At 45.3% G+C, this 27,916-nt stretch overlaps 1 protein-coding gene across 1 annotated transcript; it reads right to left on the bottom strand.

The window, feature by feature from the left end:
• Positions 1-224: 224 nt before the first annotated feature.
• Positions 225-27,463, bottom strand: Cndp1 (carnosine dipeptidase 1). Its single transcript, XM_045135302.1, has 11 exons — positions 27,341-27,463; positions 26,237-26,386; positions 22,712-22,874; positions 20,335-20,423; positions 15,458-15,658; positions 13,828-13,912; positions 10,963-11,123; positions 7,664-7,828; positions 5,698-5,839; positions 3,346-3,493; positions 225-291 (listed from the first exon to the last, which is right to left on the bottom strand). Exons 1-11 carry the CDS (start codon positions 27,422-27,424, stop codon positions 225-227), a joined length of 1,455 nt encoding a protein of 484 aa, XP_044991237.1. The 5' UTR covers positions 27,425-27,463.
• Positions 27,464-27,916: the final 453 nt, after the last annotated feature.

Genomic DNA, 27,916 nt, shown 5'->3' with positions numbered 1-27,916 from the left:
TGCATAGGACTCAAGGAAACTGAAGTGAAGGTAGTTGTGATTTCTAGAGGAGTGAGTGGTTGGGGATATTAACCAAGTATGTGCCTTTAAAGTGGTTTTGGTCCAAAGGTCCCAATACACTCTACATAGGAAGCAGAAAGTACTTTACTGGTTCCACATTCTCTCGGTCCTCCACTCCATGTAGCCACAGGGGGCAGAAGGGGACATCTGTCCATGGGTTGTCATTAGTGGAGCTTCGACAGCTCCAGGAAAAAGGCAGCAAATAACTTGGAACCCTCTATGTAGTTCCACCTAAGAAAATGAAAAACAAAGAGAAACACAATTTCCCTTCAAGTAAAGGAGGATAAGAGTTCAACCATTTAGACTGAAACTCATTTACATATTACAAATCCAATCTGAATTGTTTGACACCCTTCAAAGGATAAAAGCACTTAGTAAGTCCAATGGCATCATTATTAAGGGAAATCATTGCAGTTTCAAGGCCATCCTGGTCCACATAAGAGTTCCAGGCCAGGGTTGGAGAGATGGCTTAGTGGTTAAGCGCTTGCCTGTGAAGCCTAAGGACCCCGGTTCGAGGCTCGGTTCCCCAGGTCCCACGTTAGCCAGATGCACAAGGGGGCGCACGCATCTGGAGTTCGTTTGCAGTGGCTGGAAGCCCTGGTGTGCCCATTCTCTCTCTCTCCCTCTATCTGTCTTTCTCTCTGTGTCTGTCGCTCTCAAATAAATAAATAAAAAATAAACAAAAAATACTAAAAAAAAAAAAGAGTTCCAGGCCAGCCAGGGCTACCTAGTAAGACTCTGGGGCTGGGGAGGTGGCTAAGTGGTTAATGCATTTGCCTGCAAAGCTGAACAATGCAGGTTCTATTCCCCAGTACCCATGTAAAGGCAGATACAGTAGTACATGCATCTGAAGTTCATTTGCAGCAGCTGGAGACATGGCAATCCCATTCTCTCTGTCTTTCTTCTATCTCTCGGTGCTTGTAAATAAATAAATAAATAAAAATATGTAAAAATAAAGTAAAAGGTAGGGGAGGGAGGGAGAAAGAATGGAAAGGGAATGGGATCAAAGAAAGAAAAGGGGATGGGGAAAGGAGAGGATGGGAAGGAAGAAGGGAAGGAAAGATGAGGAGGGAGCTGGAGAGATTGCTCAGTGGTTAAAGGGACTTGCTTGCAAAGCCTGACATCCCTTGTTCTATTTCTCAATACTTATGTGAAGCTAAATGTACGAAGTGGTGCATGTGTCCAGAGTTCATTTGCAACAGCAAGAGGTCCTGGCATTCTCATTCTCACTCTCTCTTAAAAAATTTTTTCTTTCTTTCTTCTTTTTTTTTTTTTTTTTGAGGTACGGTCTCATTCTAGCTCAGGCTGACCTGAAATTCACTATGTAGTCTCAGGGTAGCCTTGAACTCATGGCGATCCTCCTACCTCTGCCTCCTAAATGCTGGGATTAAAGGCGTGTGCCACCATGCCTGGCTCAAATAAATTTTTTTTTGAGGTAGGGTCTCACTGTAGCCCAGGATGACCTGGAACCCACTCTGTAGTCCCAGGCTGGTCACGAACTCAGAGCCATCATTCTACCTCTGCCTCCAAAATGCTAGGATTAAAGACATGTGTCACCATGCCCAGTAGCGAGAGAGAATGAATGTGCCAGGGCCTCCAGCCACTGCAAACAAACTCCAGATGCATGCACCACTTTTTGCATCTGGACTTATGTGGGTATTGAAGAATCAAACTCAGATCATTAAGCTTTGCAAGCAATCACCTTAACCACTGAGCTATCTCTCCAGACCCTCAAATAAATGTTTTTCTAAATATTTATTTATTTAATTTATATACACACACCAAGAAAGAAGAGAGACAGAGAGAGAATGGGTGTACCAGGGCCTCTAGCCACTCCAGATGCATGTGCAATTTTGGGCATCTGGCTTTACGTGGGTCCTGGGGAATTGAACCTGGATCATTAGGCACTGCAGGCAACTGTTTTAACTGCTGAGCCATCTCTCTAGTCCCTCAAATAATTTTTTTTTTTTTTTTTGGTTTTTCTAGGTAGAGTCTCACTCTACTCAGGCTGACCTGGAATTTATTATGTAGTCTCAGGATGGCCTTGAACTCACAGTGATCCTCCACCTCTGCCTCCCAAGTGCTGGGATGAAAGGCGTGTGCCACCATGCCGAGTTTCAAATAAATATTTTTTAATGAAAGGAAAAAGAACAGGGGGTGAAGGGGATCAGTACATTCCCTTGGAAACAAATCTAAAAATGCACACTTCTTGGCTTCCTTTCTGATCTTCTTGCCTCAACCTCTCAAGTGCTCGGTGTAAGTGACCATTCACGACATTCTTTGGTGTGTCACTGACATGATAGGGAGCAGAGCCAAACCTGATCTTGTTTTGTTTCTCTCCAGTTAGGCGCACTTGGGAGACTTGTGTAATCTGCCCATGATGTTGGAGAGATGGTTCAGTGTTTGACTGCACTTGCTTGCAAAGCCTAACTGCCCCAATTCAACTCCCCTGTACCCATGCAAATTAGCCAGGTGTATAAAGTTGTGCGTGCATTTGGAGTTCATTTTCACTGGCAAGAGGTCCTGGTGCACCCATTTCTTTCTCTTCTTCTCCCCTTGCAAATAATTTTTTTTAATTTTTTATTTATTTATTTGAGAGCGACAGACACAGAGAGAAAGACAGATAGAGGGAGAGAGAGAGAATGGGCGCGCCAGGGCTTCCAGCCTCTGCAAACGAACTCCAGACGCGTGCACCCCCTTGTGCATCTGGCTAACGTGGGACCTGGGGAACCGATCCTCGAACCGGGATCCTTAGGCTTCACAGGCAAGCGCTTAACCGCTAAGCCATCTCTCCAGCCCGCAAATAAAATTTTTAAAAATGTAAATATTCTTTGTTGTGCACTAAGTGTCATATTCCCACCCCCAAATTCCTATGTTGAAGGCCACCCCCCTCCCAATGTGTTGAAAGCCTCGCCTTCCTTTGAGAAATGATTAAGGTTAAGTAAGTGAAGTCAGAAGGGTATGCCGTCACCCCACAGGGTTGGTGCCTTTTAGAGAAGGGAAGAAACACCAGAGCTCCCTTGCTTGCCTGCATGCTGGGGTTTCCCCTCTTCCTCCCCTCCCCTCTGCCCCTCATCCTCAGCTCCCGGTCTGCCACATGAGGACACCCAGCGAAGGCAGCGGCTTGAGAGCCCTCACTACCAGCAGATTAACCCGGGTCTTCCTAGCCCCCAGAACCGTTGAGAAAACAAGCTGAAAGCCCCCCGGGGTGGCACTGCCCACTCTCTCGCCAGGCCACTGGAGAGGCCCATGTGGAGCCCTATACCCTGCTCAGGGTCACCTGACCTGTTGATCTTCTCGTTCTGAGAGTGCTCCCCATCATCCACAGCCCCCAGCGGAAGCATCATCACACTCTTCTGGGTGATGTCCTGGAATGTTCTGGCAATTGGAATGGTTGAGCCATCTTGGATCATATCAGGCTCTACTCCAAACACTGAAACAGAGGAAAAGAAGGCATTAGAACACACCACTAACCTCAGATGCCGTAGTACAGGGTTTATTAAGGTTTATTTTTCCTTTTTTATTTATTTATTTATGTTTTTTATTAACAATTTCTATGATTGTAAACAATATCCCATGGTAATGCCCTCCCTCCCCCCACTTTCCCCTTTGGGAGACATGGTGAGAGAGAGAAAGAGGGGGAGAGAAGGAGAGAGAGAGCGAACGGGTGTCCTTTCAGCCGCTCTGCACGAACTCCAGACATTCGCACCCCCTTGTGGCCCATGTCTGTGACACTTTGTGGCCCACATAAGTGGGACCTGGGGATTTGAACATGTGTTCTTAGGCTTCGCAGGCAAGCACCTTAACTGCTAAGCCAGCTTTCCAGCCCTCCTTTTTCTTTTTAATTGTTTTTCAATGTCTGATCTCATTGTAGCCCTGGTTGACCTGGAATTCACTATGTAGTCTCAGACTGGCCCCTATCCTTTTACCTTGGCCTCCCAAGTGCTCAGATTAAAGGCATGTGCCACCAGGCCTAACTCTTTTTATTTTTTTTAATTTTTTTTTTAGAGAGGGACTTATTATGTAGTGCAGGTTGACATAGAACTCACTATGCAACCCAATCTGACCCAAAACTCAAAATCTTTCTGCTTGGCCTTTCCAAAAGCTGGGATTACAAGTATGTTTTACAATACGTGACTTAAATTTGTTTTATTTTGAACTGTTTGAAAAGTTTGTAATTTAAATCATTGTAAAAAATAGCGTAGATAGGTGTGGTAGTTTGAATTTTTGGCCTTTTTTTTTTTTTTTATTACAACTTCCTACTTGAGCACCTAGAAGCCACATTCCTGCTAGAGGGGGCAGGCATGCCACTGGCGGTAGATCTGAGTCCACCCCTAAAGCGTGTTTGGGGGCAGCTCTTCATTCCAGCCCAAAGGTGTGTGGAGAGAAGTACTTCTTGGTACTGGTTGTTTGGTTGGTCCTCTCTGCTTGGATCTATGAAAGTAGACCAGCTTCTTGCACCATTGTTGAAACGTCACCTGGATCTGTCAGCCTAAAAAAAACCCCATTCCTCCCATAAACTGTGCCTGGTTCGATTCCCCAGGACCCACGTAAGCCAGCTGCACAAGGTGGCACATGCATCTGGAGTTCGTATGCAGCAGCTGGCGGTCGTGGTGTGCCCTTTCTTCCTCTCTCTCTGCCAGGTGTGGCAGTGTGCATATTTAATCTCAGCACTGGGGAGGCAGAGGCAGGAGGATCGCTGTGAATTCAAGGCCAATCTGAAACTACACAGTGAATTTCCAGGTCAGCCTGGACTAAAGCGAGACCCCACCTCAAAAAAAAAGTAATAAATAAATGCATCCTCCCAATTGTTTTTGTCACACACCTGAACACAGCAATGAAAAAAGTAACTAACCCAGTATACTTTAGCAAATTACTTCATCTCTGAGAGCCTTAATTTGCTTTTTATTTTTTTATTTGAGAGAGAGACAGAGGAGTAGAGAAAGAGAGAATGGATGTGCCAGGGCCTCCAGCCACTGCAAACGAACTCTAGTGCACCCCCTTGTGCATCTGGCTAACGTGGGTCCTGGGGAATTGAACCAGGATCCTTAGGCTTCACAGGCAAGTGCCTTAACTGCTAAGCCATGTCCCCAGCCCTCTGAGAGCCTTAATTTTCTATGTAACTTAGGGACGGCTTTTGGGATGATGCATGAGACTCCAGGAACAAAGCATCCTGCATGTGGTGTGCACTCAGTAAAGTTACCTGGATAAAGAGGAAGGTCGAGGGCTAGAGAGATGGCTCAGTGGCTAAGGTACTTGTCCATCAAGCCTAAAGACCAGAGTTTGATTCCCCAGTACCTATGCAAAGCCAGATGTACAAAGTGGCACATGTGTCTGGAGTTCATCTGCAGTGGCCAGAGGCCCTGGGACACCCATTTTCTCTGCCCTCCCCCACTCACAGACTGGCACACTCCTTTAATACCAACATTCAGGAGGCCAAGGTAGAAGGATCACTATGAGTTCCAGGCCAGCCTAAGACTACATAGTGAATTCCAGGTCAGCCTGGGCTAGAGTGAGACCCTACCCCCCAAAATAAAAAATACAAAAAGAGGAAGGTTGATATTTGAGTTTTAAAATTGTCTACTGACTCGCTGATCCTTAGGCTCCACCCATTACAAACTGGCATTAAGGTCCCACCTGTTCTGATGGCTCTTTTTGCTGCGAGATACTGAGTATCACTGATATTTGCAATCCAAGGGTGGAGTCCAATTACCATGGAAACAGCCATCTTGTTGGAACTATTTCTTCTGGAGAATACAGCTTCAAGATGCTGCTTCACCTAGAAGGTGACATTGTCAATGGTAAGGAACAATTCCAAGCTTCTTTCATGGAGCGAGTACAGTGTTTCAACAACAAACCCATTGATACCCCAACCTAACGGATTAGAGAGGTGTGATTTTTCCCTTGGTTTTGTCACAGGGTGTAACATAGAGAATAGGGCCTTCAGAGACACTGGTTTCACTCAGCAGGGAAACATTAACTTTTATTACCCATGTACCTGCCATCCCCAATCCTTCTCACAGTGACTGACCCATCATGGTGTTTGAATAATGTTTGCTAAAAATTATGAAACATAACACAAGTTCAATTTCTCAATTTGGAATGACTTTATAAAAAATTTTTTCAAGGTAGGGTCTCAGGCTAGCCCAGGCTGACCTGGAATTCACTCTGTATTCTCAAGGTGGCCTCAAACTCACACTGATCCTCCTACCTCTGCCTCCCGAGTGCTGGGATTAAAGGTGTGCTCCACCATGCCCAGCTACCTTGGTTTTGGATGTGTTAGCTCCCTAATGAATATGTCTGGGACACTGAACATTTTGGACAATTCTGAAAACTAGTAGAAATTCCAAGCTAAATAGTGGAGGAAACATTTCAGCATCTCTCTCCCTCTTCTTTTTTTTCCAATAGCTGTTGAACCGATCCTTCCAGGATACTCCATCTTCTGAAGGATTTCTTCCATTCATTTCTTTAATAAGTACTTATCAGGACCTATCACATGCTAGGGACAGTGCAAGGTACTAGGGATACAGCTGTCAATGAGACAAAGAAGGCCCTGCCCTTGGGGAGCATGTATGTTATGAGACACAGAGCTGCTATCCAAAAGGAAGGAAAGGAAGAAGGAATGAGACAGGAGGAAAGGACAGATGGAAGAGAGGACGACACATATCCAATGTGGTTATTGTTGACAACTCAAGGAAAGAGAATAATGGAAACGAGAGCTAGAAACTGGGTAAGAGATTTCTTTTGTTCATTTATTAAGAGTCTACTTTCTTTTTTTTATTCTTATTTACTTATTTATTAGAGAGAGAGAGAGAGAGAGAGAATGGATGCACCAGGGCCTCTAGCCACTGCAATCGAACTCCAGACGCATGTACCACCTTGTGCATCTGGCTTACATGGGACCTAGAGAATCGAACCAGGGTCCTTAGGCTCTGCAGGCACATGCCTTAACCGCTAAGCCATCTCTCCAGCCGTAAGAGTCTACTTTCTATTAAACTTACTTGAGGAAACTTCATGATGGCTGGCTAACTTACACATATAACCTCTTCCAGAGAGCACTGCCATTAAGATGTCTGCTTTCAATGTGTTGGTTTCAGACATTATTAAAAAAACAAAAAACAAACTAATGATTGGGCTTGAGATTTTCTGGCTCTAACCAAGCATAGACAATTACCTACTCCATCTGTGTGTAAAACAAATCTTGCCTTTGTAGATACTCTGTATTCTCAAGGTGGCCTCAAACTCACAGTGATCCTCCTACCTCTGCCTCCCGAGTGCTGGGATTAAAGGTGTGCTCCACCATGCCCAGCTACCTTGGTTTTGGATGTGTTAGCTCCCTAATGAATATGTCTGGGACACATCTACTTTTTAAAAGTTTCCAACCATTGCAACTCCAAATTGTTATCTACCTAACTCTTATAACTGCGTATACAATTAAAGAAAGAGATTTTTTACTGAATAAGATGGGTGCTGGTTTCCCGACATCTGTTCTGTGGTGTTGGCAAAAAGGTAAACTTCAGTGGGTGCAACTGAATTTCTCAGTATGCCACGGTGTGTGGGACATGAACATGGTACTGCTAGGCAGGGCCACGGGGGACATTACCTGTTTTTCCACCAGAGATAGATTCATGTGAGGGACTAGGCGGATTGAAAATTTTCCTATAACTCGGCCAGGGATGACTGTCTTTGTTCCAGGATCATCGAACGCACCCTGGATGCCATGGATAGAGAGAGATGGGTACCTCCAAAGGTGTGTTAGCAGTTCTTCCTGAATTAAAATAAAACCATCCAAAGAACATTTGATTAAAAATCAGTTGAGGGCTGGAGAGATGGCTTAGCGGTTAAGCGCGTGCCTGTGAAGCCTAAGGACCCCGGTTCGAGGCTCAGTTCCCCAGGTCCCACGTTAGCCAGATGCACAAGGGGGCGCACGCATCTGGAGTTCGTTTGCAGAGGCTGGAAGCCCTGGCGCGCCCATTCTCTCTCTCTCCCTCTATCTGTCTTTCTCTCTGTGTCTGTTGCTCTCAAATAAATAAATAAAAAATGAGCAAAAAATATTAAAAAAAAAAAAAAGCTCCCATCACCTGGCTGAAAAACATTAAAAAAAAAAAAAATCAGTTGAAAAACCAGGCATGGTGGCACACGTCTTTAATCCCAGCACTCGGTAGGCAGAGGTAGGAGGATCCCAGTGAGTTCGAGGCCACCCTGAGGTTCCATAGCGAACTCCAGGTCAGCCTGGGCTAGAGTGAGACCCTACCTCAAAAAACCAAAAACAAAAAACAAAAAAAAACAAAACAAAAAACAACCTCAGTTGAGGGCTGGTGAATTGGCTTAGCGACTAAGACATTTGCCTGTGAAACCTAAGGAACCAGGGTTCCCATGTAAGCCAGATGTACAAGGTGGCGCATGCGTCTGGAGTTTGTTTGCAGTTGCTAGAGGCCCTGGTGCACCCATTCTTTTTGTCTATCTGCTCCTCTCTCTTTCTCTCTCAAAATAAGTTTTAATAAAAATTTTAAAAATGTAAAAAAAAAAAAAAAACAACTCAGTTGAGCCAGGTTTGGTGTTGCACAGCTATAATCCTAGCAACTAGTGAGGCCAAGACAGGAAGATCAAAAAAAGCGTGAGTCTTGGCCGGGCGTGGTGGCGCATGCCTTTAATGCCAGCTCTCAGGAGGCAGAGGTAGGGGGATCGCCGTGAGGTCGAGGCCACCCTAAGACTCCATAGTGAATTCCAGGTCAGCATGAGCTAGAGTGAGACCCTACCTCGAAAAACCAAAACAAGAAAGAAAAAAAAAAGGATGAGTCCTACCTGGGCTACATAGCAAGATCAAGTTTGGAGGGGGGGCAGGCTGGAGCAATGGCTTAGTCAGTGAAGAGCTTGTTGTGTGGGCATGAAGACCTGAGTTTGGCCCACAGTTCTTCGGTATATAAAAGCTCAGTGTGTGGCGTGGGCCTATAACACAATGCTAGGGAGGCAGAAACAGGAAGATTCCCTCGTTCTTGTGGTCTAGCTAGTCTAGCTGAATCGGTGAGCTTAAGTTTCAGTGAAGGATGTTTCTCAAGAACCAAAGCAGAGAGATGGCTCAGCAATTAAAGGTACTTGCTTGCAAAGCCTTCCCAGAGCCCGTGTACACCCAAAGGAGAATGTGTTTGCAGTAGCATGAGACCACTCCACATACATACATACATACACACACACACACACACACATGCAGAGCCATGTGAAAAAAAGTAACTAAATAAACTTAAAAATAAAAATAGAGCCGGGCGTGGTGGTGCACACCTTTAATCCCAGCACTCAGGAACCTGAGGTAGGTGAGTCACAGTGAGTTTGAGGACAACCTAAGAGGTCGGCCTGGGCTAGAGTGAGAGACCCTACATTAAAAAAAAATAATGAATAAATAAGTAAATAAATGAAGAATGATGGAGAAAGACAGTTGACATTAACTTCTGGCTGCCACACACTCATGCATGCACCCACACACATATGGACACATACATACACACGCACACACACACACACACACACACACACACACAAAGCTACCAATATAGTTGAATGGTTCAATATTTGCCAAGCATGAGGTGTTAAGTTTAGTCCCCAGACCACATACTTACAAAAGAACTACATTGAATTATTTGCATTATATTGCTTGTACTATATTTCCAACACCTGTGTACTTGAGACCGACTTCTGACGAGTTCATTAGTACCTATCTTAGCTGTGTATTAGGTGGGCTGCAACTAGGGACCCAAGGCTCCTTGTCCCTAGTGCCTTCGCCTGCCCATGCGGCTGATTTGCTCGGGCTCTGTAGTTTGCAAGTCATAGATGCCTAACTAAGGGTCTGGCTCAGAAATTGAGTTGAGTTACAGATTTATTTCTTTTTTTTTTTTTTCTCAAAGTGGGATCTCACTCTGGCCCAGGCTGGCCTGAAGCTCACTCTGTAGTCCCAGGCTGGCCTTGAACTCACAGTGGTCGTCCTACCGCTGCTCCCCAAGTGCTGGGATCAAAGGCTTGCACCACCACACCCAGCTTCGAGTTATAAATTTCTAACCACTATCATTACAACGAAAATGTGTGCAGCAAACTTGATTCTACAGAATCCTTCAAAGAACCCTTCAGGCATTTGAGTCAGTTGTCTTTCTGCCATGGTCTCAGAGATTTAGTCTGCGGGAAGAAATACACTCGTCAACAAGCTCTATCCTTGCCTGTTAGCACAATTCTTCCCTCTCTGGGCGGTTCACCAGGGATCAGCCACAGCTACCAACATGTGAACATGCAATTGTTTTACAAAGAAGGAAGAGAATGAGAAACAAACGAAAAGTCAAAATGTTCCAAGAATCCACACTGTGAGCTCTGGATCTCCTCAGTACACTGAGAAGAGTCTGCATTAGCCTACAGATTAGCCCCAAAGGTCCTTGGGCAAGTGAACAGGTAGAGGGCTTGCAGCTGGTCTCAGATGATGTCTCCCAGACTTTGAACAGTCAAGAAAACAGCCTCACTGACTGACGGTAGTGTGGGATTTAAATTAATATGCCGTTTTGGAAAGGCACCAAGTCATTTTCATGGTTAGCTGCCTGAAGTCAGTGCCAGCTGGACCCTAGAAACAGGACTGGTGAATCAAGACCACAGAAAGTGGCTGTGAAAGTCATCTGCCTAGGACCAGGCGTGGTGGCAAACGCCTTTAATCCCAGCACTCAGGAGACAGAGGTAAGAGGATCACCATGAGTTCAAGGCCACCCTGAGACTCCATAGTGAATTCCAGATCAGCCTGAGCTAGAGCAAGACCCTACCTTGACAAAACAACAACATAACAGTCTGCCTAGGAATTGGTACCAAAGAGATACTGGGAAAACATGACAGTATTATTGCTCTTCTGGATTATCCATCAACTTGTGCCCGTACCTTGGTATCAAACAAAAATTTCTCCACTTGGCTGCTATTCTGGTATTCTTCTAGGTCCAGATCAATGGTTTCATACATTTTCTTTTCCTCTTCAGTAAGAGGAGCCATTTGGTCGTAGATTCCAGGGATCAGAATGTGTCCTGATGAGTCCACTAGACTGCCTATAAAATGAACACAGAAAACACAGTCAAGCAGAGATGACTGTCAATGAGCTGGGGCCCTGGAGTCAGGCAGGCGATGGCTCTCCTGGGTGGTGGTAGGTCTCATGACTACCTCTGGTCCCCTGGCCAGAACTATTAGTAGTGAGACCTTCCACTCACAAGGTGATGGGCCCAGGAAGGAGGTGGTCACAAAGACAGACTTGACCTGAGTCAGACATTGTCATATGCAGAGCTGATATACATGGTTAGCTATAAGTTAGATCATGTTTGACCCAAGTTCCCAATATGCCCTTGTATCATAAACAAAGCTCACATTTCACTTTATTTTACCTCAGGTTAAAAAGTGATATGTTATTGAAAATATTTATAATATATGTAAAAAATAAATGAAATGTTTGTAATATTTGTGTGTATCCATATACATGGGCATACATACAAATATACATGAGAAACTGAAAATTCCCTTCTTCTTTTAAAAATATTTTATTTATTGGGGCTGGAGAGATGGCTTAGCGGTTAAGTGCTTGCCTGTGAAGCCTAAGGACCCCAGTTTGAGGCTCGGTTCCCCAGGTCCCACGTTAGCCAGATGCACAAGGGGGCGCACGCGTCTGGAGTTTGTTTGCAGAGGCTGGAAGCCCTGGCGCGCCCATTCTCTCTCTCTCCCTCTATCTGTCTTTCTCTCTGTGTCTGTCGCTCTCAAATAAATAAATTTTAAAAAAAATTAAAAAAAAATATTTTATTTATTGATGTTAAAGGGAGAGAGAGAGGCAGACAGAGAAAGATAGGATGGGTGAGCCTGAGTCTCCAGCCACTGCAAATGAACCCCAGACACAAGCACCACCTTGTGCATATGTCTCACGTGGGTACTGGAGAGTCGAACCTGGGTCCTTAGGCTTCGCAGGCAAGTGCCTTAACCACTAAGCCATCTCTCCAGCCCGTCTTCATCTTTTCTCAACTCTTCCCTACATCTAAAAAAAACAAAAAGCACTTCATAATATTGTAAATACTGGGCTATGGGAATGGCTCAGTTAGTACAGCGCTTGATGCTCAAGTGTGAGGACCTAAGGTCGGGTCTCTAACACCCACATAAATGCTGGGCAGGCCTGGTGATCCGCCTAAAATCTCAGTGCTTGAGAGGTAGAGACAGAGGGTCCCAGGGGCCAGCTTGCTACTTCGACTACGTGAATCAGTAAGCTGTGGGCTCAAATGAGAGACTGTCTCAACACATACAGTGGAGAAAAAGCCCAACATCACTTCCAGCCTCCGCACACATGTGCACACACACATACATATGTGCTATGTGAACACATGAAAACACACGCCTGCATGCACATCACACACACACACACACACACACACACACACACACACACACACACGGCATTTTGGGTTTTTTGTCATCGTTGTTGGTGGCGGCAGGGTCTCACTCTAGCCCAGGCTGACCTGGAAGTCATTATGTCATCCAGGCTGGACTCAAACTCATGGAAACCCTCCTGTCTGTCTCCCAAGTGCTGGAATTACAGAATAAGCCACCATACCTGGCTCAAATACTCAATTTAAAAATTTTTTGGTTTATTTTTATTTATTTGAGAGTGACAAAGAGAGAAAGAGGCAGAGAGAGAGAGAGAGAGAATGGGCATGCCAGGGCTTCCAGCCACTGCAAACGAACTCCAGACGCGTGCGCCCCCTTGTGCATCTGGCTAATGTGGGTCCTGGGGAACCGAGCCTCGAACCGGAGTCCTTAGGCTTCACAGGCAAGCGCTTAACTGCTAAGCCATCTCTCCAGCCTTCACATACTCAACTGGAATCATGATAACCTAAAGGTCTACTCTACTATGACCACAAAATCCTTTTCAAATATAAGCATGTACACAAACCTGCTATTTATGCAAGAATTTTGGGATTGGAATGGAGAGACTCATTAACGAATATCCATAAGAAATAGTGCTGAGAATTAGCATACTGCTCAGTACCTGTGGGAAATACTTATCAAAGACAAATTGCAACCAGGAAGTCAATTGATATAAATGACACACAGAAAATGTCTGTAGGGCGGCTAAATTAACCATCAGTCCATCTGGAGACATCACTTCATAAATGTATGTTCCATCTCTTAATATGATTATAGTTTGATAATGTCAGGGAAGGAACTTTAATGGGAGGCTTTAAGTACTTTAAGATTTTTTTAGACAAGGGAGTCAGGCACGGTGGCACACCCTTTTAATCCCAGCACTCAGGAGGCAGAGGTAGGAGGATTGCCGTGAGTTTGAGGCCAGCCTGAGGCTACATAGTGAGTTCCAGGTCAGCCTAAGCTAGAGTGAGACCTTACCTTGGAAAACCAAAATAAATAAATAAATAAATATATATATATGTAATATAATATATTAATCACAATTAATATTTATATTAATATTTTATTTCTTTATTTATTGTTAATATAATATTAATTTATATAAATATTATATTAATAATTTATATATATATATATATAACGTTAAGATCCCACAAAGAAATAGCATGCACTTAATTATGAGCCTAGGAACAGGCAGGCAAGGGTTCAAGGAAATATGGTTTTTCTTGTACTACACCCTTTTCCAGAGATGCTTCAGAAACCAAAGAAGAATATGGTCAAGAAGGCCAAATTTAGTGCTAAATTCTGGCAGAGAGCTTAATGCTTACAAAAGGAAGTGAAATACAGTATTACCGAGAAGAGCCACCAAGTCAGCCATTGGTTCGTTGAGGATGCCACCAAAGGTTCCCGAATGGAAATCTTGATCCCGGCATTTCACCTGTGAAGTAGGGGGAAGGGAAGTGTGCCTGTGACTGTGGTTCCTTCGGCTATAGCTTTTTGTAATATCATGGGGTGGGGTTGGGAGATGGTGCCAACTTTCAAGATGGGACCCTGGGGCTCACGGGACACTCGTGCAAGGCTGAGCATCGCAGCAACCGTGAATGCCAGCACCCTTCCCTTTCCCCTCGGTTATGGTACTGGGGTCTCCCACCACTGCGGCCTGCAGGCACACAGCAGTGGCATGTTACAGCATTATAGCATCCTCCTCGTGGACCGCTATGCCTGCCTCCAAATTCCGTAGCCATAGTTCCTGTACATTTTGGGTTTATAAGTCACATGCCCCTAGGAAGAGTCTCTTGAGGAAAAAAAAAAAAGGATGTAAGTAGGGCCTGGGGAGAAAGTTCACATCAATAAAATGCATGCCTTGGACTGGAGAGATGGCTTAGTGGTTAAGCGCTTGCCTGTGAAGCCTGAGGACCCCAGTTCAAGGCTCAATTCCCCAGGATCCACATTAGCCAGATGCACAAGGGGGCGCACATGTCTGGAGTTTGTTTGCAGTGGCTGGAAGCCCTGGTGTGCCCATTCTCTCTGCCTCTTTCTCTCTCTGTCTGTCGCTTTCAAATAAATAGGAATAATCAAAAAAAAATTTTTTTTAAATTAAATGCTTGCCTTATAAACATAAGCACCTGAGTTTGATCCCCAGAAGCCATGTTAAAAAAAAAAAAATAGCGGCTGGCCGGGTGTGGTGGCACACACCTTTAATCCCAGCACTCGAGAGGCAGAGATAGGAAGACTGCCATGAGTTCAAGGCCACCCTGAGACTACATAGTGAATTCCAGGTCAGTCTGGGCTAGAGTGAGACCCTACCTTGAAAAACAAAAAAAGGGGGCTGGAGAGATGGCTCAGTGGTTATAAGGTGACCATAAAGCCTAACAACCCGAGTTTGAATCCCCAGTACCCTCGTAAAGTCAGATGCACAAAGTGAAGCATGCATCTGGAGTCCTTTGCAATGGCTAGAGGCCCTAAAGGGCTGATGCTTTCTGTAGTCAGGCATGGTGGTGCACCTTTAATCCCAGCACTGAGGGGGCAGAGGTAGGAGGATCCCTGTGAGTTCAAGGCCACCCTGAGACTACAGAATGAATTCCAGGTCAGCCTGGGCTAGAGCGATATACTACCTCAAAAACACAAAACAAAAAGGCATGGTAGTCATGCTTATAATCCCAGTGGTGGGAAGTATAGATAGGCAGATCTCCAGGGCTCACTGGCCTGGCCAGCTAATTTAAACTAATTAGCAAACTGCAGGCCAGTAAGAGACTCTGTCTCAAAAGAAAGGTGACTAGCACCTGAGAAACCACACCTGAAGGTGCCCTTCGGCCTGCACACATGCGCATGAGTACCCCCGCGCATCGCACGCCAATGCCCACACGTGTATCTGTGACCACCTCTTGAATTCCTCTGTCCTGCCCACAGCCGCAGAGAGTCTCTCCACACATAGACACCCCCCTCTTAAGCGCTTCCCTCCACACACGGGGCACACCACTACCTCCACCATGAAATAGCTATTCCCCCGGGTTCCAAAGATGAGCGCCGGCGTCCTTCGGCTGATCCATAGATTATCTGAAATCACAATGTAGTCCACGTTGGAGAAAAAGCTGTCCTTTTCTTTCCTGACAAGTTCCTCCAGGGCAACAGAACCAGCCTCTTCCATCCCTTCCAAAATGAACTTGATATTCACAGGGAGCTCCTGGAGTCACAAAGCAAAAAGATTGTACAAGGAGCTCAGTCAAGGTTTAGTTTGTATAGATACATTGAATGATTATACCACTACATGGATCATTTGCATTTCTGGATGCTTGGTGCTCAGCAATGGAGAAGTCAAAGTAATGCCCAGTGGGGAGACACGCCCCCCGCTTGTCCACTGGTTTACTGTTAGGACAGAATTTGAGGCAGGAACACCCAGAGACACAGAACTCGGCTGTGTTGGGGAATGCGGGAACCACTCCTTACACCTAAAAGAAATTTTTGACAAAAAGGCTCTTCAATTACAAATGGCTCTTTTGTTCCCATAATTGTGAACATGATAAATGAGAGCGGTTTCCTTTGAAAGATTATTAAGCCTTGGGACAATTTTTATTTCAAGAATCTGTTATTTTTCAACCATGATTTCATTCTGCCTTTTGAGTTATCCAAAGGCCTTGATCTTGCAGTGAAACGGGAACTTGCTGTTTTCCTCAGTTAATATTGGGCTCAGAACAGCTTCTTTAAAAGTTTTACAGCGGGCTGGAGAGATGGCTTAGCGGTTAAGTGCTTGCCTGTGAAGCCTAAGGACCCTGGTTCGAGGCTCGGTTCCCCAGGTCCCATGTTAGCCAGATGCACAAGGGGGCGCACGCGTCTGGAGTTTGTTTGCAGAGGCTGGAAGCCCTGGCGCGCCCATTCTCTCTCTCTCTCTCTATCTGTCTTTCTCTCTGTGTCTGTCACTCTCAAATAAATAAATAAAAATTAAAAAAAAAAAAGTTTTACAGCATGCCACTTTTCACATGCCGTACTGATCCTTTTAGTCTGTACAATTTGTAACTTCCCATAGACAGTTTTTAAATATTTTGTTTATTATTTATTTTCCAGCAGAGAGAGAGAGAGAGAAATAGAGAGAGACATAATGAGAATTAGTATGGATGCACCAGGGCCTCTTGCCACTGTAAACAACCCCAAGAGCATGCGATGCACCACCTTGTGCATCTGGCTTTATGTGGGTACTGAGGCTTTGAACCCTGGCCGTCAGGCTGTGCCAAGCAAGTGCCTTTAACCACTGAGCCATCTCTCTAGCCCATTAATGTCCTAATTTGAGAGCCACAGTTTGGGTGTTTATTTATTTTCTTTTCCAATACAGCCCACAGCGTGCACCAGAAACTAGAGATTACATGCAGAGAAGTGAGACACAACAAACATGGTGTATTAGTTACTCTTCAAGGTGCTGCAACCAAAGGCCTGGCAAAAGCAAATTGAGGAAGGAGGGATGCAGTTGGGCTCACAGTGTGAGGGAACTGTCCGCCGTGGCTGGGAAGGTGCGGTGGCGGGAGTATGAGGCAGCTGGTCACATTTGATCCACAGTGAGGAAGCAGAGAGACGAGTGCTGGTGCTCAACTCACTTTTTCTCTTCTTTTTGCTTTTTTTGTTGTTCACTTTTATTTATTTATTTGATAGTGACAAAGACAGAGAGAGAGAGAATGGACGCACCAGGGCTTCCAGCCACTGCAAATGAACTCTAGACGCGTGCGCCCCCTTGTGCATCTGGTTAACGTGGGTCCTGGGGAACCGAGCCTCGAACTGGGGTCCTTAAACTTCACAGGCAAGTGCTTAACTGCTAAGCCATCTCTCCAGCACTACTTTTTTTTTTTTTTAAGTATTTTTATTTATTTGTAAGGAGAGAGAGAGAGAAAGAATGGGCATGCCAGAGCTTCCAGCCACTGCAAGCAAACTCCGGATGTGTGCACCACTTTGTCATCTGGCTTTTATGTAGGTACTGGGGAATTGAACCCAGGCCCTTGGGATCTGCAGGCAAGTACCTTAAATATTGAGCTATATCTCCAGCCCTTTTTATTTATTTATTTATTTATTTGTTTGTTTATTTTTATTTTTTTATTTTTTATTTTTTTTGGTTTTTCGAGGTAGGTTCTCACTCTGGTCCAGGCTGACCTGGAATTAACTCTGTAGCCTCAGGGTGGCCTTGAACTCACAGCGATCCTCCTACCTCTGCCTCCCGAGTGCTGGGATTAAAGGCGTGCGCCACCACGCCCGGCTTTATTTATTTTTATTTAAAAGATTTTTTTTTAATTTTTATTTATTTATTTGAGAGCGACAGACACAGAGAGAAAGACAGATAGAGGGAGAGAGAGAGAATGGGCGCGGCAGGGCTTCCAGCCTCTGCAAACGAACTCCAGACACGTGTGCCCCCTTGTGCATCTGGCTAACGTGGGACCTGGGGAACCGAGCCTCGAACCGGGGTCCTTAGGCTTCACAGGCAAGCGCTTAACCGCTAAGCCATCTCTCCAGCCCTAAAAAAGATTTTTTAGGTAAGGTCTCATTCTAGCCCAGGCTGACCTGGAATTTCCTATGTAGCCTCAGGCCGGCCTCAAACTAACAGTAATCCTCCTACCTCTGCCACCCAAGTGCTGGGATTAAAGGCGTTTACCATTACATCTTGGAGAAAGTGAGAGACATACGGAGGGGGAGAGAGGGAGCGATAGAGAGAAAGAGAAAGAGAGAGAGAGGCCGCTGCGAACGAACCTTGTGCATCTGGCTTTATGTGTATACTAGGGAATTGAACCATGTTGTTAGGCTTTAAAGGCAAATGCCTTTCCTACGGAGCCATCTGCCCAGTCTGACTTTCTCTTTATTATTCAGTCAGAGACCCTAAACCATGAAACAGTGCTGCCCACAATTAGGGTAGGTCTTCCTTGTCAATTAATCTAATCTAGAACTCTCTCACAGACATGCCCAGGGTTTTGTCTCCTAGGTAACTGCAAATCCTGTCACGTTGACAGTGGAGATTAGCCATCACATACGATAATCTGACCTAGTGACCCCATGAGTGGGACTGGGTCACCTCAAGTCAGAGAGACAAAGGCAGGATAAATAGGAGATTATGTCTTAGGAAGAAAATGACCCTTGCTTATACATTTGAATTTGGGTATTTGGGGATAATGACTTGTTCCAATGTACAATTGTGTATCTGAGGAAGTAGAGCTGAAGTTCTGAAACCTTAATATTTGAAAGTTCTTTATTAATGTTTAATTAGAATACAATTGCTGAGATGTAGCTGGAAGCTTAAGAATGTTCAAAAGAAAAAAGAATGTTCCAGAAAAAAATTACACTAAGATATAAACCAAGCTAATATCTGCTAAGAGTTAGAGGCTGACTGAACCAGCAGCCAAATCTCTCTCTGCATCTCAACATCTCAACATCTCAACATCCAAGGGACCGGGGATAAGTTCCATCACCTCTGGGTCCCTTGTTCTTCTGTGGATAACACAGAACGTGACGCATGCCCTGCCTCTTACTAGCAGAGTCCAGCGAGGTGACTTGTGCTTAAGGGCTCGGTAAGCAAGAAGGGAGGAAGAAGCAAAAAGGAACTCTGACAGAGGACTGGGGGCCCCTTGAAGATCTTTGGAGGTTTTTTTTATTTTTGTTTTTTCTTGCTTTCTTGTTGAAGACAGGCCTCCCAACGTAGACCCAACAGACAGCCTGGAACTCACAAGCTTCCAACTTCAGCCTCCGAAGTGCAGGGATTATGAGGGTGTATGACTATGTTTAGCTTACAGATATTTCTCTTTTTAAAAGATTTTGTTTATTTTTTTATTTATGAGAGAGATAGAGAGAATATGTGTGCCAGGGCCTCTAGGCATTGCGGACTCTAGACACATGACCCACCTTGTGCATTTGGCTTTACATGGGTACTGGGGAATAGAACCTGGATCCTTTGGCTTTGTCAGCAAGCACCTTAACCACTAAGCAATTTCTCTAGCCCCTAATATTTCTTTAAAAAAAAAAATACATTTGTTTGTTTGCAAGAAAGAGAGAATGGGTGTGCCAGGGCCTCTGGCTGCTGGAAACAAACTCCACACCCACTTTGTGCATCAGGCTTTTACCTGGGTAATGGGGGAATGAAAGTGAATGCCTTTGACATCTGATCACATCTATGTGTGACTCTGTCAGCCAAGTTGTGCTTTGTTGTTGTTTTTTCTTTTGGTTTTCCAAGGTAGGGTCTCGCTCTAGCCCAGGCTGACCTGGAATTCACTATGCCGTCTCAGGGTGGCCTCGAACTCACAGCAATCCTCCTATCTCTGCCTCCTGAGTGCTGGGATTAAAGGCGTGCGCCATCACACCCAACTCTCATGCTTTGTTATAACAAGGAAGGTACATTTAAAATGAGACTGGAAGCTTACACTCACAGCAAGATCCATCGCTCCTCTGGCCAGGTACTTTGAGTTCCCTGACCTTCCCCAGCCTTACTCCTCTCCTAGAGAAAATGGCTGTGCGGTTAAGGCATTTGCCTGCAAAGCCTAAGGACCCAGATTCGACTCCCCAGGACCCATGTAAGCCGGATACACAAGGGGGCACATGCATCTGGAGTTCGTTTGTGGTGGCCTGGTGTGCCCAGTCTCTCTTTCTTCTACCTGCCTCTTTCTCTCTTGCTTTCAAATAAATAAATAAATAAAAATATTTTTTAAAAATGAAAAAAAAAAAAGAAAAGAAAAGAAAATGGCTGTGACTATCATACATGCTCCCCCACCCCAAGACTGCTGGACAAAGTAAGTAACCCAGTGCGGTTCCCTGGAAACATGGTGAGCAACTCAAAGCATGCTCAGACTCTGACCTCTTCAGAGCCGTCACCCCGCCTGCCAGGCACAGCTAGCCACCCACCTGCTGCAGGGCTCTGAACGTGCCCACGGCGTTCATCCACGCTAAGACGGGGCCCTTGTTGTCCGTTGCTCCTCGTCCATACAGTTTCCCTTTAAAAGTGAGAGAAGACCATTCCGATCAGGGCTGGGGAGGAAGCTCGGTGGGTAAAGCACTTGCTGCGCAACTGTAAGGATGTGAGTTCAGATCCCGAGACACTACCTAAGTGCCAGGCATAATGGCGTATAGCTGTAATCTCAGTCCTGGGGAGGTGGAGGCTGGAGGATCTTTGGGACAAGACAGTTAGCTGGACTAGGCAAATTGGTAAGATCTGGGTTTAGAGAGACTCTGTCTCAAAAAAAAAAAAAAAAGTTGGGGGCCGGAGGGATGGCTAAGTGATTAAAGGTGCTTGCTTATAAAGCTGGCAAGCGCCAGGCTTAATTCCCCAGTACCCACATAAAACCAGACGCATGATGTGTTGCGTGCATCTAGAGTTCACTCACATGGCAAGAAGTCTGGGTGTGCTCATTCTTTCTTTCTCTTTGTCACTCTTCAAATAAATAAATAAATAAAAATATTTTAGGGGCTGGAGAGATGGATTAGTGGTTAAAGGAGCTTGCTTGCAAAGCCTGACATCCCAGGTTCCATTCCCCAGTACTCATGTAAAGCCAGATGCATCAAGTGGCGCATGCACTTGGAGTTTGCATGTGGTGGCAAGGGCACACCGCATGCTTGTTCTCTCTCTGTTTCTCCTTCTTCCCCTCTCTCTCTGCTTGCAAATAAACAAAATTAAAAAGAAAAAAAAAAAAACAACCTCTCTCTCTGCTTGCAAATAAATAAATTAAATTAAAAAAAAATTTAAGGTGAAAACACTAGAGGGAAATACTCAGCCTTGACCTCTGGCCTCTACATACGTGTATACACACAGAGCCCCCCATATATATGAGCCTACACATTTGAGACTCTACCTCAAAAATAATCAAAACAATACAAAATATTCAAACAGATGAACCTATGGGGTGGGTTGCATTTTACATCTGTGATGGTTTGATTCAGGTGTCCCCCATAAACTCAGGTGTTCTGAATGCTGGTTTCCCAGCTGATGGACATTTGGGAATTAATGCCTCCTGGAGGCGGTGTATTGTTGGGGGCGGGCTTATGTGTGTTATAGCCACTTTCCCCTTGCTAGTGTTTGGCACACTCTCCTGTTGCTATGGCCCACCTTATGTTGGCCAGGGGGTGATATCCACCCTCTGCTCATGCCGTCATTTTCCCTGCCATCATAGAGCTTCCCCCTTGAGCCTGTAAGCCAAATAAACCTTTTTTTTTTTTTTTTTCCCACAAGCTGCTCTTGGTCGGGTGGTTTGTACCAGCAACACGGGCCTGACCGCAACACCATGCAAACAGGATCTTACCACTGGAAGAATAATAAAGACACATGCATACCTCTAGTGACCTTTCCTCCTCTTCCTTATAACATACAAATTATATTCTGTGTTGTCAAAGAAGAAAAGAAGGGCTGGAGAGATGGTTCCATCATTAAGTTGCTTACATGCAAAGCCTAATGATCCAGGTTCCATTCCCCAGGACCCACATAAAGCCAGATGCACAACGTGGCACATGTATCTGGAGTTCGTCTGCAGCAGTTAGAAGCCCTGGCACACACATTGTCTCTCTCTCTTTCTCTCTCTCTCTGTCTCTTTTTTTGGTTTTTGTCAGGTAGGGTCTCACTCTGGCCCAGGCTGCCCTGGAATTCACTATGTAGTCTCAGGATGGCCTCGAACTCGTGGTGATCCTCCTACCTTTGCCTCCTGAATGCTGAGATTAAAGGCGTGTGCCACCATGCCCGGCTTGTCTCTCTCTTTTTGCTTGTATATATGCACATATGAAAAGAAAATGTTTAATCTAGACAACTATTGCCCTGCTGGCCAAGAACTCCCACCAGGGTCACCAAGCTTCACAGTTTCTTCCATAGAAGAAAATCAGCCACATTGACTCAACTGGTTAGACATGAAAACAGCATTTCTATTCGTGTGTGTGTGTGTGTGTGTGTGTGTGTGTGTGTGTGTGTTGTGTTGGTTATTAGAGACTTAACTGAAGGCCTGGGGCATGTAGTGAAGCACTCTACCTCTAAGCTATAGCTCATACCATCCATCCTTTTTCACTTTTTATTTTCAGCCAGGGTCTGAATCAGTTGCCCAGGCAGGCCTCATATTCATTCTTGTCACTCTGGGTGGCCTTGAACTTGTGATCCTCCTGCATAGCTGAGATTGTAGGCCTGTGTCACCAGGACTGGATTTATTCATCGTAAAGACAGTCGAATACTGGGGGCAGTCTTACATTCTGTAAGCAAGCCCTGACTGCAGGCAAGCAGTGCCCGAAGGGATCAAACATCACTGACCGTCCACTTCCGTTAGTGTGTACGGGTCGGTGAGCCACCCATCTTCCTGCTGAGCGGGTTGAACATCCAGATGTCCATAGAAGCACACGGTGGGTTTCTCTGGCTCATCCCCTAGCTCGGCCAGTAGGATTGGAGGAACAGGAAGACTCTGACCATCAGGCAGCTATAGGATAGTGGATCATATTATTAATAAAAAAAAAAACTTTGCCATGTTTCTAGAACATTCAGAACACAACAACAGAAGCTTTGTCCACTCTATGGGTCAAAAGAGAGCATATATTTTTCTGAGCATTGTTTTCTCCATCTTTAAAATGTGTACCATAGGTCTGGAGAGATGGCTTAGTGTTTAAGACATTTGCCTGCAAAGCCAAAGGATCCCGGTTTGAATCTTCAGAACCCACATAAGCCAGATGTGCAAGGGGGCACATGCATCTGGAGTTCGTTTGCAGGGCTGGAGGCTCTGTCAAGTCCATTCTCTCTCTCTCTGTCTTTCTCTCCCTCTTTCTCTCATATAAATAAATAAAATATATATTTAAAAGAACAAAAAAATACTTTTTTTTTTTGTTTTGTTTTTACAAGGTAGGGTCTCACTATGGTTCAGGCTGACCTGGAATTAACTCTGTCATCTCAGGGTGGCCTTGAATTCATGGCAATCCTCCTACCTCTGCCTCCCGAGTGCTGGGATTAAAGGCGTGTGCCACCACGCCCAACTTAAAAAAATACTTTAACAAAAAAAAAAAAAAATGTGTACCATGAAACACTTTTAGGGGAGGTGGTTTTCAAGGTAGGGTCCCATGTTGACCTGGAATTCACTATGTAGTCTCAGGCTGGCCTCAAATTCATGGCAATCCTCCAACCTCTGTGTCACAAGTGCTGGAATTAAAAGCATGGGCCATCACGCCCAGCTGAAACACTTCTTCGTTTGTTTTACAAGATAGGGTCTCACCCTGACCCAGGCTGACCTGGAATTCACTATGTAGTTTCAGACTAGCCTCAAACTCATAGTGATCCTCCTACCTCTGCCTCCCAAGTGCTGGGATTAAAGACATGTGCCATCACACCTGGCTCTGAAACACTTTTAATAAAAAGTGTGAGCTGAAGAGATGGGTTAGCGGTTCAGGTATTTGCCTACAAAGCCAATGGATCCCGATTTGATTTTCCAGGACCCATGTTAGCCAGATGCACAAGGAGGCACATGCATCTGGAGTTCATTTACAGTGGCTGAAGGCTCTGGTGTGCCCATTCTCTCTCACTGCCTCTCTCTTCCTCTTTCTCTGTATTAAATAAATAAATAAATTATATTTTAAAAATACAAAGTGTAATTAAAATACAGTACTTATTAGATACACATAGACACACAGCATAGCTAATTGGGAATATTCGTGAGTAAGAACTTAGGTCTCAGGCTGGACAGAATCCTGGAAAACTTGGATGACTCTAAAGTTCTCAGTGTCAAAGCAGGGGATAGTGGGTATTACAATGTAGGTCTGCTACTCATGGCAGTGGCAGTTCTAAGCAGTGGTTTTCAGGAAAGAGCACAGCTTTTTTTTTTTTTTTTTTTTTTTTTTTGGTTTTTCGAGGTAGGGTCTCACTCTAGCCCAGGCTGACCTGGAATTCACTATGGAGTCTCAAGGTGGCCTCGAACTCACGGCAATCCTCCTACCTCTGCCTCCCGAGTGCTGGGATTAAAGGCGTGAGCCACCATGCCCGGCAGAACACAGCTTTTAATAAGAACATTTTTCAGGGGCCTGGGGAGATGGCTCAATGGTTAAGGCACTAGTCTATGAAGCCTAAGGATCCAGGTATGATTCCCCAGGACCCGCATAAATTGGATGCACATGGTGGTGCATGCATCTGGAGTTTGTTTGCAGTGGCTAGAGGTTCTGTCATGCCCATTCTATGTTTTTTTCTTTTTAAATTTTTTTTTATTTTTTTCTTTCTTTCTTTTACTTTGACTTTTCTTTCTTTTTTTCTTTTTGTGTTTGTTTTTCAAGTTAGGGTCTCACTCTAGCTCAGGCTGACCTGGAATTCACTCTGTAGTCTCAGGGTGGCCTCAAACTCATGGTGATCCTCCTACCTCTGCCTCCCAAGTGCTAGGATTAAAGGTGTGCACCACCACGCCCAGCTTATTTCTTATTTTTATTTTATTTTGTTTTTATTTTTTGAGGTAGGGTCTCGCTCTAGCCTAGACCAATCTGGAATTCACTATGTAGTCTCAAGGTGGCCTTGAACTCACGGCAATCCTCCTAACTCTGCTTCCCAAGTGCTAGAATTAAAGGTGTGCACCACCACGCCTGGCTAATTTATTTTATTATTTTTATTTATTTATTTGAGAGAGAAAGAGGCAGAGAGAGGAAGAGAGCGGGATAGAGAAAGAGAATGGGCATGGCATGGCCTCTAGCCACTGCAAACAAACTCCTGACACATGTGCCACCTTGTGCATCTGGCTTATGTGGGTTCTGGGGAATTGAACCTGAGTCCTTTGGCTTTGCAGGCAAGTGCCTTAACTGCTAAGCTATCTCTCCAGCCCAGATGTTTCGTTTTTGAGAGAGAGAGCGAGAGAGCATGCCAGGACATTTCAGTGGCTATGAATGAACTCCAAACACATGCATGCCCTTGTGCGCATGTGCAACATCACATGCGTGCATCGTTGTGTCTGGCCGTGTGGGACCTGGAGATTCAAACATGCATTCTTAGGCTTCACAGGCAAGTGCCTTAACCGCTAAGCCATCTCTCCAGCCCCCTTTCTATCTGCCTCTCTCTCTCTCAAATTTTGCAGGAAATAAATAGAAGGGGCGGGGGCGTCTTTCCATAACAAGTGGCCTCATTTGCCTTTTACAAAAATATTTTTAAAATATTTTTTGGTTTTTATTTTTATTTATTTATTTGACAGCAAGAGACAGAGGAAAGAGACAGATAGAGAGAACGGGCACGCCAGAGCCTCCAGCCACTGCCAACGAACTCCAGACGCGTGTGCCCACTTGTGCATCTGGCTAATAGGGGTCCTGGGGAATTGAGCCTCGAACCAGGGTCCTTAGGCTTTACAGGCAAGTGCTTAACCACTAAGCCATCTCTCCAGCCCTAAAATAATATTTTATTTATTTATCTATTTAAGAGAGGGAGGGAGAAGAAGAGAGAGATTGAGAGAGAGATTAGGCATGCCAGGGCCTCTAGCCACTGCAAATGAACAACAGACACATACACCACCTTGTGCATCTGACTTATGTGGGTCCTGAGGAATTGAACTTGGGTCCTTAGGCTTTGTAGTCAAGCACCTTAACCACTAAGCCATCTCTCCAGCCCTCTATTTGCCTTTGATCCCACCCCCAGTCCTGCTGTGAATAGAAGTCAGCATGCAGTTTCACTTGGGACTAGATGGGATGTTTCATTTTTATGAAAATTCAGGACTCTGGGGGGCTTGGAATAAGTACCAGCATAAACCCTTCAGATGCCACCATGAAAAGACAGGATGACTGTTGGCCACAAAAGTGGAAGCTCCTTAGCTGGAGGGAGACCTGCCAGCACCTGCTGAGAATCCAAGTCTACAGACTCCACCCTAGCTCCCAGGTGCTGGAGCCTGTCTGCAGCCAAGGCCATGATCCGGAAGATTTCCCTTCGGAGACGAGGTACTGGTTGTATAGAATCGCTCTCAATGGCCACCCACTCCTTCAGCGTCTGTAAGGGAAGGCAATGGGGAGGTCAGCATGCTGGGGCAGAGGAATCCACATCCACTTGTTGGGGAGCAATGGACGACAAGTCCCCAGATGCTCTTCAGTCAGTAGAGTCTTGCAGACTAGTCTAGTAAACACGTTGACATCCAAAAGGAAATGATGGGGCTGGGGAGATGGCTCAGTTGATAAAATGCTTGTCTCACAAACTTGAGGACCTGAGTCTGATTCCCTTGAGCCCATGTAAAAAATGCCAGGCATTGGGCTGGAGAGATGGCTTAGCTGTTAAGGTGCATGCCTGCAAAGCCTAAGGACCCAGGTTCGATTCTCCAGGTCCCACATAAGCCAGATGCACATGGCACATGCATCTGAAGTTCGTTTGCAATGGCTAGAGGCCCTGGCATGCCCATTCTCTCTCTCTCTCTGTCTCAAATAAATAAATAAATAAATAAATTAGCCAGGTATGGTGGTGCACGCCTTTAATCCCAGCACTCAGGAGGCAGTGGTAGGAGAATTGCCTTGAGTTCGAGGCCACCCTGAAATACATAGTGAATTCCAGGTCAGCCTAAACTAGAATGACACCCTTCCTTGATTAACCAAAAAAAAAAAAAAAAAAAAAAAAAAAAGAAATAAAAAAGTAAAACCAATAAAGAAATTAATTTTAAAAAGATTTCTAAAAAACAAAAAAATGTAAATGGCAGTCCTGAGACTCCATCTCAAGGAAACAAGCAGATGAGTGAAAAGAGGAGGACCCCTTAAACCCTCCTCTGGCCTCCACATGTATGCACACAGGGCTGTGCCTCTGCATACATATGTGCACACACTACACACATCACATCACACCATGCCTTACCACACATACTGTCCACTCCCCGCACCCCCCAAGTCCACGTCTCTCAGCAAACCAGTGCCACCAGATTCCAGCGGGAGCAACCCGAGCAGTGTACGTGCCCTTTCCTACCTGCACGAACTCATCCTGATGCAGGTCGATGTGCTGGAAGAGCTTCTCCAGCAGTCCCGAGGGCGGAGGGGACGAGGAGAGCATCGCCCCCTCCAGCAGCAGCAGCAGCGCCAGGAGAGACGAGGCCTGTCCGTGGTTGAGAGGGATGGTTAAAGGAACGCCCTGGCAGTGGTGCCCTGGTCCTTGAGGGCAGGCTAGGGGACGGGGCAGGGGGAACGGGAGGGGAGAGGACTTGGATATAGGCTCCGGCTAGGGAACCTGTTCACTGTCCCCGGATAACTAGCTGGACTCCAAAACTAGGAGCCAAACCCATGTTCCTTGTTGCAGAAAAAAAGAAGGAAATTTTCTTTCACTTTTCAAGGTAGGGCAGGAGGGCGCACCACGATCTCATGACTGCCTGTCTGACTTCACATCGGTGGCTGCCGAATTGAACCCATGCTTCCCAAGCAAGTGCCTTTAATGGCTCAGCCATCTCTCCAACCTCCCAAAAGGACATTTTTACTTTTTGGGGGGAAGGGAGGTGGTTGTTTTTGAGGTAGAGTCTCACTCTGGCCCAGGCTGACCTGGAAGTCACTA

Source organism: Jaculus jaculus, chromosome 15 (assembly GCF_020740685.1).
Source record: "Jaculus jaculus isolate mJacJac1 chromosome 15, mJacJac1.mat.Y.cur, whole genome shotgun sequence".
NCBI classification, from domain to species: Eukaryota; Metazoa; Chordata; class Mammalia; order Rodentia; family Dipodidae; genus Jaculus; species Jaculus jaculus.
Note: the sequence above shows the minus strand (reverse complement) of the source record. Positions and strands in the feature narration are given on the sequence as shown.